Source organism: Formica exsecta, unplaced genomic scaffold, assembly GCF_003651465.1.
Source record: "Formica exsecta isolate Colony F162 unplaced genomic scaffold, ASM365146v1 scaffold21, whole genome shotgun sequence".
In the NCBI taxonomy this organism is placed as follows: Eukaryota; Metazoa; Arthropoda; class Insecta; order Hymenoptera; family Formicidae; genus Formica; species Formica exsecta.
The window spans coordinates 896,501-908,356 of NW_021849398.1; the positions used below are offsets into that span (position 1 = coordinate 896,501).

The 11,856-nt window shown below is 31.6% G+C and overlaps 1 protein-coding gene across 7 annotated transcripts in view; it reads right to left on the minus strand.

The window, feature by feature from the left end:
- Nucleotides 1-11,856, minus strand: part of LOC115235045 — a 92,840-nt gene that overhangs the window by 21,352 nt on the left and 59,632 nt on the right. For 2 of the 7 annotated variants that reach the window (XM_029806543.1, XM_029806545.1), the window contains exons 2-7: nucleotides 7,741-7,806; nucleotides 4,267-4,409; nucleotides 2,675-2,797; nucleotides 2,245-2,339; nucleotides 792-1,018; nucleotides 28-354 (exon numbers count right to left, since the gene is read on the minus strand). In XM_029806543.1, the coding sequence (XP_029662403.1) occupies nucleotides 28-354; nucleotides 792-1,018; nucleotides 2,245-2,339; nucleotides 2,675-2,797; nucleotides 4,267-4,409; nucleotides 7,741-7,806 (981 nt within the window). Of the gene's footprint in view, nucleotides 1-27; nucleotides 355-791; nucleotides 1,019-2,244; nucleotides 2,340-2,579; nucleotides 2,798-4,266; nucleotides 4,410-7,694; nucleotides 7,807-10,319; nucleotides 10,949-11,856 lie in introns of those variants that run through there. The other 5 variants (XM_029806547.1, XM_029806548.1, XM_029806544.1 and 2 more) reach the window with 3 other exon arrangements.

Below are 11,856 nucleotides of genomic sequence, written 5' to 3' on the forward strand. Positions count from 1 at the left end.
TTTTTTTGATTAAAATTGTTTACTTACATGTTTTGCAAGTACTGCACAGAAGATATAAATATGTTGAGCACTTTCCGCGGGTTCAATTAATTTCCTAATCATGCCGGGCAGAGTCGGTGCGACGTCCTTTAATTTTGCGTGTAATAGCGCCCAAGAATTTAAGATCTGTTCCAAAATATTTGCACCGGTTTCTGATATCGGTCGAACCATCCCGGCAGTAACAAGGTACTGCGCGACCAATTCCGCGGCCTTTATCGAATTTCTCCAAACGCGCGCTGTTCCATACTTGGTTGGTTTCTCACCGCTAAGCCTCTGGACCAATTCAAGCCCGTCGTTGAGGTCCATTAATTTTAACTGTAACAAAGCGCAGTTATGAATTCCAGAACGGCAGAATATATACAACAAGACATGCGTTTCTTCGGTCGCAAAGAAATACATCAATCTTCCAAATACTCTATATCATAATTCCAACAAACTCAAATTGGTTTAAGAAAATATTTTCGAATTTTGATATATTTAGAGTCTAGTTTGACATAGCCTTGTATTTTAACAACTTTCAGCAAATTAAGTAAACGAATCGATGTGACTCATAGTAGAGTAATCTCCGATATTTTTCATGATATTTCGAAAATATTAGATGCGTCATAATTCTGTTTCTTTAAATGAGTCAAACTGATTTGCGAATATTTGAAATTCAGGAATTTAGAAAGATTCTCGAAGATTTGCATTTTAAACAAACGACCGATCGCGATTTGTGGCAAAACAATAGGATATCTTCGATCGATACTTACTTGAGCGAAAATATCTTGCGTGCGTTTCAATTTGTACAAGAGGACAATGTACACGTCGATCATGTAGTGGACGTGATGAGACTCCGAGAGCGATCGTAGTCGATCGCTTCGTCTGAGGGAGCGTACGCACGCAGCGGCGAGGTTCACCGCTATGTCCTCGCAGCGGTCCTCGCAGAGCATTTTCAGTCTCATCGTCAGCAGCTCGCCTTTCTCCGAACAACAGAATTCTAAAACCACAACACACTCGATGTAACTTTAACGAATCCAATGGTGACAACGTATCAATTTTTTTACAAAAAATTAGAGATTGTTAAATCTGTCTTTGCTTATTAAACACAATCACTAAAGTATTTATTCAAGATCCGCGAGCAATTTAGTTTGAAGTGAATGAAAATAAACATTACGAAAAAAATCAGCCGGTAAAAGTTTCTTGGTAACATATCCCAATAGTATAAATGCAAGGCGCTTTTACTAGTTTTCTTAATAAATTTTGAACATGCATTCTCGAGGAGAGATAGTTTAATAAGAAGTTAAGAAGCACAATTAAAGATCCAATGTGTCAAAGACAAGCAACTGTCATATATGCAACTGCTGCATATATGTATCATGCCACATGCTATTCTATGACTCATCTCTTACTCAACATGATTACGATTCATGGATAATCTAAATCGTTTATTAGTTACAATCATATTAAGTACATTTGATAACATTGTCAAATATTTGATATTTAAACGCGATAACATATGAAAGAGAAAATATTCCTCTTCATTAAATAATTTAAAAAACACATATAAATGCGTATTTAAATTATTTATTTTTCTATAGAAATAACACATATAAAATATTATAAAATTAACGAAACGTTCATATTTTTGTTTCAATTTAAAATGAGATTATATCGCATTAAAATATAAAGTTGGTCAAAAAGTTTTCTCGTTTTATCTTTTTAAAAAAATACAAAAAACAAGTGTCTTGTGTATAAACTTAAAACTTTATCAAATTATATATTGACTATTATGATCGATTACTTTCTATCATCTTTTAGACACCTTCTGTTATTCCCAAAGAGCTTTCTTTTTTTTCTCCAACTAGATTTTGCAGAGTTCCAGATTCTCAAATTTCATTAAGGGAATTCTGCAAGAAAGCTAATGGTGTATATCTATTTTTGAATATATTTTTAGTAATAAAACATATGTCGAATATTACTTTTTTTTTTCATTTTCAACTTAATCATACGCGCGATATACAACCAATCTTCACACTTTCTTTTTTTAAATAACTTTAAAATGTCTTGACATCAAATTACATATACGTACATAAAAGCTAAATGTACTCGCATAACGCGACTCTAGAGTCGTCCATTGCAAAAAAGAAAAAAAAAAGACAAGAAGACCTTTTGGCTAACTCAATAGTATTAACTCAATAGTATTAATACTTCGTCTCTTCTTACCCTCTTCATGTTCGGAATCCGGTTGGCCGTTAAGTATGCTGGTGAGAATGGGATGCGTCCATGGATTGTTCACCAGAGCCAGCAGAGCGGTACACCTGTTTCATTTTCAACTTAATCAAACGCGCGATATACAACCAATCTTCACACTTTCTTTTTTTAAATAACTTTAAAATGTCTTGACATCAAATTACATATACGTACATAAAAGCTAAATGTACTCGCATAACGCGACTCTAGAGTCGTCCATTGCAAAAAAGAAAAAAAAAAGACAAGAAGACCTTTTGGCTAACTCAATAGTATTAACTCAATAGTATTAATACTTCGTCTCTTCTTACCCTCTTCATGTTCGGAATCCGGTTGGCCGTTAAGTATGCTGGTGAGAATGGGATGCGTCCATGGATTGTTCACCAGAGCCAGCAGAGCGGTACACCTGGGCGCAACGGGGTGTTGCACCAGCTGAGACGCACACCTCTGCAATGTTACGCAGAGGTGCGTTTTGGCAACGGGTGCTAACTTCGGCCACTCCCCGCGCAATACCAGTGTCAACGTATGTCTGCACAACGGAAAACAACAACGTGAGTGAGGCGCAACGCGTGGAAGAACGGCAGCAATGTGTTTGCGCGCACTATTTTTTGTTTGCCTCTATATTGCGAGTGAACATTGCGAGAATATTAAAATAAAAGGCAAGAGAGGTAGTCTATACACTCTCGAATTGGATAAAATCAGAAACATCATATATTTAAAATATCTTAATTTTAAACATTTTTAAAATTTATTATTTCTAACTCATAATAATCTATTATATTGTGACTAGATTTATACGAGCATTAAGGGGAAACAGAAAGAGAATAATAACTTATTATATCTCACAATTAAATCTTGATTTTATTTAAAATTTAGATACTATTTTAGAAATCACAATCTCCATCATCTATTGTATTTTTGTATTAGCAATGATATAAAGTCATTAACAAAAAGCCCGTCAGAATAAAACATCCATTAATTAGGAAATAAAATTTCGTTATTTATTCACGTTTAACTCACACGCCACAAACAATACCGAATAACTCTCTAATTAGATCTTCGTTAAGAGAGAAGTAATTGGAAATTTCACGAAGAATAATGTTTTCGTATATCTTTTTCGAAACACCCTGTATCTGTAAGGTGTCTCGGTTGTATACCTGTCACGTTAACGTAAATTTGCGTCGCATTGCTATTCAAAATTCCAGGATCGTTTGTATGACGGTGCTACATACGTGCAGCTTCATTACTCTCAATGCAGTCGGTCTCTCTTTTTCACTCTATCGCCCCCCTCTCGCGCTTTTTCTCTCTCCCGTCACGTTCATCTACCGTAGAATGACGCTGTTACATCGAAACTCGTTTCGTGCTACTTTTGTGCCAACAAAATTGGTCGCAAAAAAGTGACCAATAATAACAAAAAAAGTCGAGTATACATATTACCCGTTAAATGGGTCATATGCATATGCAAATATTTTCTAATGTAATAATAATGCTAATAATTAAGTGACAAATAAATAAAACTCAGCAGTCTTGATAAATGTTAAAGTTAAGTAATTATGATAATGTGATATGAGAGAGAACAACAAAAATAAAAATGTTATAAAAGCTAAAAAAATTCTCCTTCCATACATTCAGAATAATCGTTCAACATAATTCTTAAAAAAAAAAAAGAAAGTTTTAAAAATTATTTACAATAAAAATAACAGATCATTAGCGTTCATTTAAGTAAGTTCACTTTATATTTTTTTTAAATTTTAGAATATAGATTTACTAATAGCTCTTTATATAAAAAATTATAATTTATGAATCGTGACAGCTCTTTTCACCGATATCAACGATGTAATTTGACAAGGAATGATCCTGATATATAACGACACATCAATTCCAAGTGTCAATTTTGCAATCCCCTTCCCTCTAAGTTTTCGCGAAGCGAGTTTGCCATTAATTGATAGTCGGCTACATAATTGCGGATGCAACAATCGATGAATGACTTGTACTCACCTGTGAGCCCATTCTATGACAGACTGGATAGCTTCGGGCGGTGCCGCAGGAATATAATTGGTGACATACTCCCACGCTGACAGAAGTGCACTCACCTTGTCACCGTACTTCTTCTTGCTGTCACCCAATGTCGCCTCGAGGCCCTGCAAACAGAAGAAGCCGCTCGATTAAAAGGAACCGGAAAATCATCAAAAAATGGAGATAAGAAAATAAATGAGGATCGTCGTATGGAAGTACGTGATGCATCATGAGATATTCAACGATAGACATAATTAAGAGTGACATTGCGTTTCCCGTATTTACATAGCACTGAATCCTTCGATATTATCAATTATACAAATTACTTTTCCTGATTGAAAACGTGTGTATTTACTCATCCACCTAATTATACTATTAAACTATATTTGTGTACAGATATTCCGTATTTGTAGACGGTAAATAATCAATATTTGTGCCTTAAGTAATTAATTAACCAAATGTTTACCTAATAGTCCTATGTATTTTCCAGCTTTCCAATCCCAACCTTATATTTCTATTTTATTTCCTCTGCATACCTCTCCCCCCCCCCCTTCCCGTATGTAATAAATTAAATTTATAAAACCGGGATATGTGTGTGAAATTTGTTAACTTTATAAAAATGTTATGTATGTAATTTAGTTTTTCTTTTCTTATATGTATCAAGATATTTTAAGTATTATTAACTTGAATTCAAAACAATATTAAGATCTATATAATAAGATAAAGAATATTTTTAATATGGAAATCTATAAGAGAAAGAAACAGTAAAAAAAAAAGAAGAAAGAACACCGACATACACACATACACACACTAAGCTATAGTTAATCAATATTAATAAAACCATCTAGTGATCACATATTAAATTATTAAAAAAACCGAGGAAGAATTGAGAGATATAAATACATAAGAAATATTCATGTCAAATATCGATGAAGAAAGAAGCATAAAATTTCCATTCGCGAAAAAAATGGAATATTAAAAGCCATAACCCCGTAAAATTCGCGTTCCTTGAAGAACGATATTTTTTAGTGTCAATCGATATATCAGCATACCCGACAATTTTACGCTGGCAATAAAATGTGTGTTAAATAAGAAATACAGTATTATCGCATGTGATGCAAAAATACTCTTAAAATTTTGCAATTTCTTCGAATACATGATAAATTTTGCACGAATATTTTCAAAAACATCTATTAATAAGAAAACGTATGGAAGTATTTTTCCGATTTTAATAAACTGTGAATATGTTGTAAGATAGCTTAAAATGAGAGACACGTATTTTTTTATAAATACTTTCTCGGGAGTTGAAACGAGCCATTGAAGATAAAACTTGATATTTCATTTCCAGCGAATATTGTCGAAACCGTAAGATATATGAGAAATCGATTCGAGGTAAAAAAAGTCTTATGATTTTATAATAGTCCTTTATAACTACACTATTAATTTTTTGGAAAATGTATTTTTTTTAAATATGTTCTTTTTTTGCAACATATATCTCCAAAGCTTGTAAAAATCGAGACGAGAGGGAGGGCATTGGGTGGACATTTTCATATGTTTCTTTCGGCATACATATAAGCTCTAATTTATTATAGACATGTATACCTTTGCGATAAAGATTTGTAGAAATTTAAACTATAAATAAAAATTTCTAACATTTTGAACGCTGCCAAAAAGTTAAACTAAAAATTACTTAAAAAAAAAAAACGAAGAAAGACAAAAGATATTTGATTCAGTAAGGAACAAATAATTTCAGGCTTTTTTCCAAGAGAAAAAAAAAATATTATAAAAAATCTTAAAACAGATTTCTTGTGTATTCTTAATGCAGAAATCGAATATATCAGTTTTTAAAAATTGAAAAATTTTTGCGCTGTGGTTAAAGAAATCCTGTTGCATGTGCGTTTATTTTTTTTTAGTAAAAAACGCGACCGCGTGTAACAAGCGTTGACATTTATCCAGGGGACTTTGAAGCGACGTTTCCTCAGCAAACAATATTTACCAAGGGCCATATAGTTTTGTGGAGCAATGATAACGCGGTTAAAGCTGGGGGGTTATTCGGGAATCGCATTATTCAAAGCAATTGCGTGCAAAGTTTGTGCAAAATCGTATAAAAAAAGTGATCTGAATTGCAAAAGAATACACCATCTCCTTTATCGAAGATTTGACATCAAACTAATTGTATACAATATCGTACATCTTCTAACTAGCTTAAAGTTTCGGAAGGAAAAATTAATTTGTTCATTGTAATTGTAGCTAATTATATCATAAAATATAATTACACAATCATAATTATTTATAATGATAATATTCAATTTGCATTAAATTCAATATGTCACACCTTTAATAAAAAAAACAATGTTGTTTCAAATTAATGTTTCAATTATATTTATTATTAAGTAATTTCATGGAAAGGTATGTATCAATGTAAAAAAAAAGGCTTCATACATTGAGATATTTTTTTTTTTTACTTTAAATATTTCGGGATCACAATACTCGGTCCACAAGATAAAAATTTGCTATTCAGTATAAGTTGCGCGTGAAACACATCAGCAGAGATTTGTGCCAATCTGATATATTATAATAAACATATTAGATAGGATGAGATTTTATAATAAATCGCAAATATCTGGCGATCAAAACGAGTTTGACAAACTGACAAATTAGTTGAATAAATGTCAGTCTTGATTTTCATCAGTTTTTTTTTGTTAATTAAAATTTGATGCATCTCGCTCGGCAAATGCCATGTACATGTACATATTATGTGCAAAAAAAATGCGGCCAAGCTATGTTCCTGTGTGCAAGTATTTGTTCATTTGAAAAATAAAACGATGTTACGAAAATTCCTGAAAATGTTTCCATTTTAATAAAATGGAAACAGCACGATTTATATAGTTTTTGCCGCAATAATATAAAGATTAATAAAAGTAATAATCAATATAAATTGCAAATACACACACACACACACACATGTTAACTATAACAATCTTATTAACAATATCAATGATAATTTTTTGACAAGATAATATTTCTCTGCCCTATTAATCTTTCTTTTGCCCTATCAATTATTAACTAAAGTTATAAAGCATTCTGTTATATTTGTACGCTTATAACGTTATCATCAGGCATAGAGAAGCTTTTTCCTTTGTTCGCAAACATTCCTCTTCACCATATTTGAAAGAAGTATTCTCTCCGTGAAGAGATGGAGAAAATATGGAAGTTCTTATCTATCTTGGCAAAATCTTTATATCACATAATATTATTCTGTTTCCTCTCTTCTGGCATATTTCATAACGTGTGCATCTACCATGTTAAAGATTGCCAGAAGAATGATATTGAAAACAGGAAATAAAGGGTGTATATAATCGGTATATAACATAAATTTCGAAAAAAAATTTAACTAAATTTAATTTTACCTTACGTGTAAAATTCATCTCTTCTTCAATTTTGTGCTAATGTTACCTTTAAAAGATATTCTTGTCCCTTGGAGTTCACAAATGGGCCACTGTGTGTTGTTGATGATTGAAGCTGCAAATAAACAAAATATAGAGATTAAAAAACATCCAGAAGTAGAAAATATTTTTCGTTTAATATATTATTATGCTTTATATTAAAATTAAACTTTAAACACAAAATATTTAATAATTAATGAGTTATATTAAATTGGTACTTAAGGAAAAAATATTTTTCTATTAAAAATATAGTGACGTATTTTATAAACAATCTGTATATTACAATTTAATCAAGATCGTTAACGTATTATCATTACAGGAATAAGATTAGGAAACAGTCGTATTTTAATATTAAAAATACGCTGCGAATATATACGAAATCGTTGTAAAATTGGTGTAACTATGAGTAAGAGAGAAGGAGAAAAGGAGGAGAGAAAGAGAGAGAGAGAGAGAGAGAAAGAGAGAAGTGTCACCCTTGTTGAGAGACGTCGCGACGCTTCGTAGGAATACCGCCGACGGTATTCCTAGCAACGTATATATTCAGGAACGTACTCGACACGTCGCCCACAAATTCCCCGCGAATGTGCCTGATGTATCGTGTATCCGGAATACCGAGCGGTATATAGCGCGCGTAAGATTCTCCGATAGGAGTGTGTGTGTGTGTGTGTAAGAGAGAGAGAGAGAGAGAGAGAGGGGGGCGAGAGGGAGAGAGAACATCCTTGCGCGATCAGCGAAAAACCTCGACATATAGGGTAAACACAACGCGAGACACGATGACGCTGCTTTAATCCACCAATGTACCAAATTTCCGCAAAAAGAAAAATTTGAGTAGTTTCGTTATGATAAATGATGAAATACAACCACCGTAAACATGTGTATGACAAAAAGAAGTTCTTTAGTTCCAATCTTTAGAAGAGAAATATAAATAATAATTTTACAATCTTACAAATAAAATTTGCAACATTAAAAAAATTTAAGCATCATATTAATTATTATACGTATCACTTTTAAAATCATATAAATTTCCTGATGATTAGATATATCTTTAAATAATATCAACAAGTTTTCATAAATCTTTTAAAGACTGCAAACATGCAGCCTTATTACGGTGAATGATGCAGTATGTCTAGCCTATACAATGTAGCAATGGCTACGTCACAAATCAATTGTAATGTTGGCTTTTATTATGAAATACAAGTCAATAAGTTCTCCCAAAGCAATTTACCTCCATACTCATACGTATGTCAACTACATGACTACAACAATGTTCACCGCATGTTATGTGCAATAAGTATAAATCACAATTTCGGTGCTTATGGCTTTTTATATTTGAAACACCAAAATTTAAATTCAAGAAAATAATAATAATCTAATAGAGTCGTCGTTATATCCGAATCAATTAGCCTCTCAGCATAAACAAGTTTTTTAAAATATGTATAGATAGTTTAAACTGTTTGTAGAGTAATTTTAGAAAAACGGGATTAAAACCCCTAAAAAACGCGTTTTTGAAGAATTTCAAACCCGTTTTTCTCGAAAACCTGACCTGATAGGTCATTTTGCTTTGCGGATTTGGATTCAGCGCCCCAAAATACGTTAAAAAAAAGTTGTTTCCATTTCTGGCATTAAAAAAGTGTGAAATTTATAAACTAGTGTAATCTATGTTTTTTTTTTAGTTTAAAACATTTGTGTTATTTATATGAAATATCTATCCAGCCTACACTTGTTATTTTTTCGATGTTCGCATTTATTTCGCAGTTTTTCACGTTGAATATAATTTCTCTCTACTGTAACTATTTTGTAGATACTGCGAGACATTTTTATAGATAACTCCAATTTCACTCTAGTTTATTCAATTTTTTAAAAACTTTTCGCTGGCGATCATATTAGTTTTAATCCGTTGCGCGTTTTCGTGATGTGTAAGTTTTGCTCACAATCCGCTTAGCGTTATCATGTGACAAAAGCGTTGAAAATATCGAGCGCAGTCCAGACGTAATTTTGCAGCATTTATCAGAATCGATTTATCCATCGGGCGATCTCGTTCGCGAATATATGAATTGGTCTTCAATGGTACAATCAACTTTTCAGAGATTTACGAATCTGGGTCAAATGGATCCACCGCGTAATAACTTTTGAGGTTGACATTGAGGTAGCACGAAATTCCTCGAGGGCTTCATCCGCTTGAACGATATTATGACAAAAAGAATTGCTTGCTCCTGCCATATAGAAGGTTTTTGTTCGTGGCGTATTACTATCGTACTATTATTATCATCAACCTAATATGAGCTTCCCTTGCTAAATTGTTTAATGTTAAAAAACTGATTTTCCAAAATTAATTAAAATTTCCTAAGTCAAAATGTAAAAAGAAAATTTAATCTTTTTATCACGTCACAGTTTCTTAAAATTTTATATTAAGAAAGAGAATGGTTTTTTAATGTTCCTTTCTTCTCTATATCTTTGCACGCGAGTTATCTTAATTGAATATATCTTTATATGAAACATTAACTACAGGACGCAGAAAAACTTATAACGAGTCAATCAAACGTAATCCGAATGGCAATAAAAATTTCCAAGAGCAGGTGCAAAACTTACGATTTCTTTTCCAAGCACGCACGCTGGCCGATCGTTAGACTAGAGCTTTATTCCAAAGCACAACTTGCAAGCTCGATTACTTACACGGAAAGACCTCCGATTCTGTGCCCCGCGTAACTTTGACCATTTGCAACTTCCGTGTTGCGTTCCGACGAAGCTCTCGTTCTTGCCTTCTCTGGAAAGCGAATCTCGTTTCCCTCGATTTTGTTTTCTTTCTGATGAAAATAGTTTTATATTCTCACGTAACAAACCCTACGAACGGCGTGGGAGAGAAACTCCTTTAATATTCCTTTTCTCTCTCTTTCATAATATCTTTTCCAAGCTTTCGAGATAAACAGACGTTAGAATAGCAATTCCGCTATTCTTCAAAATGCAATTGTACGAGATGTGAAAAAATAACACGTACAACACGTATGATATAAAATAACAAGATGTTCCTTTCAAAAGAAATTTGAAGTTGAATTTGTTTTAGACAAACAATGCATATAGAGTTTCAGATATTGAAATAAATGTTTGACGTTGATAAAGCTATTGTATAGTTTGTGGTGGTTAATGATTGTGTAAACTCGATTTTACACAAATACTAAATAAGCAAATATTTAATCTTTAAATGCATCGCATTATAAATTTATAATAATATCATGTATATGCTTTTGTAATAATTATAATAATTAATTCTATACTCTAATTTTATTTTTTTAAATTAAACATTTAGTTTTATATATAAATTTAGATTAAAAAACTAAATTAATTATAAAAAACTGATTCAAATTTTAATACTAAAATTACATAAATAAAAATTCTTTATTTGAATTTAAATTTTTGTCGGGACAAAGCTCATTGTAAGTCAATTAAAGAAGCGTTAATTGAAAGTATCCGCTTTGTATGAACATTTTTAACCTTTAACCTATAGCGGCGTCCGATCTTTTATATCTTTTTATTAAATTTATTCCATATATCTTGAGACTTTATTAAATTTTCTTGAGGATATATTTTCTCTAACTTAAAAATTAGTTTATTTTGAATAATAGGTTCAATGCGCTATCATTCATCTAAAATGAAACTAACGATAGCAATAACTATTTCTGTGCTACTAATTCCTCAATAATGCTGAGGTAAATAAGCATTATTGTTTACCAAAGTACCATAAAAAATGCCATATATACAGCAAACAATTGATTAAATAAAAATTATAGCTGTAATATCAAGTTTTAACAAAATTAATGTGCTGTATGAGGGTTTCTCGTAAAATTCATTAGCGCTAATGGAATTATTGTTTTCTATAACGTGATTATTAATTGATTATGTATTCAGTGTATCATTCAATATGCAATGAATGCATGAATCGTTCAATAAGTAATAGCAAAGAGAATCGCATCAGAATCCAATTATATACTCTCTTCCTATCTTAATAATTATTTTTCCCTTTTTCCCTTTTTAGCATGGAATATTATTTAGTTTCATTTTATATATATATATATATTATTTTAAAATATAATAACCGAGCACAATTATATATTAATCAGATTTAATAATA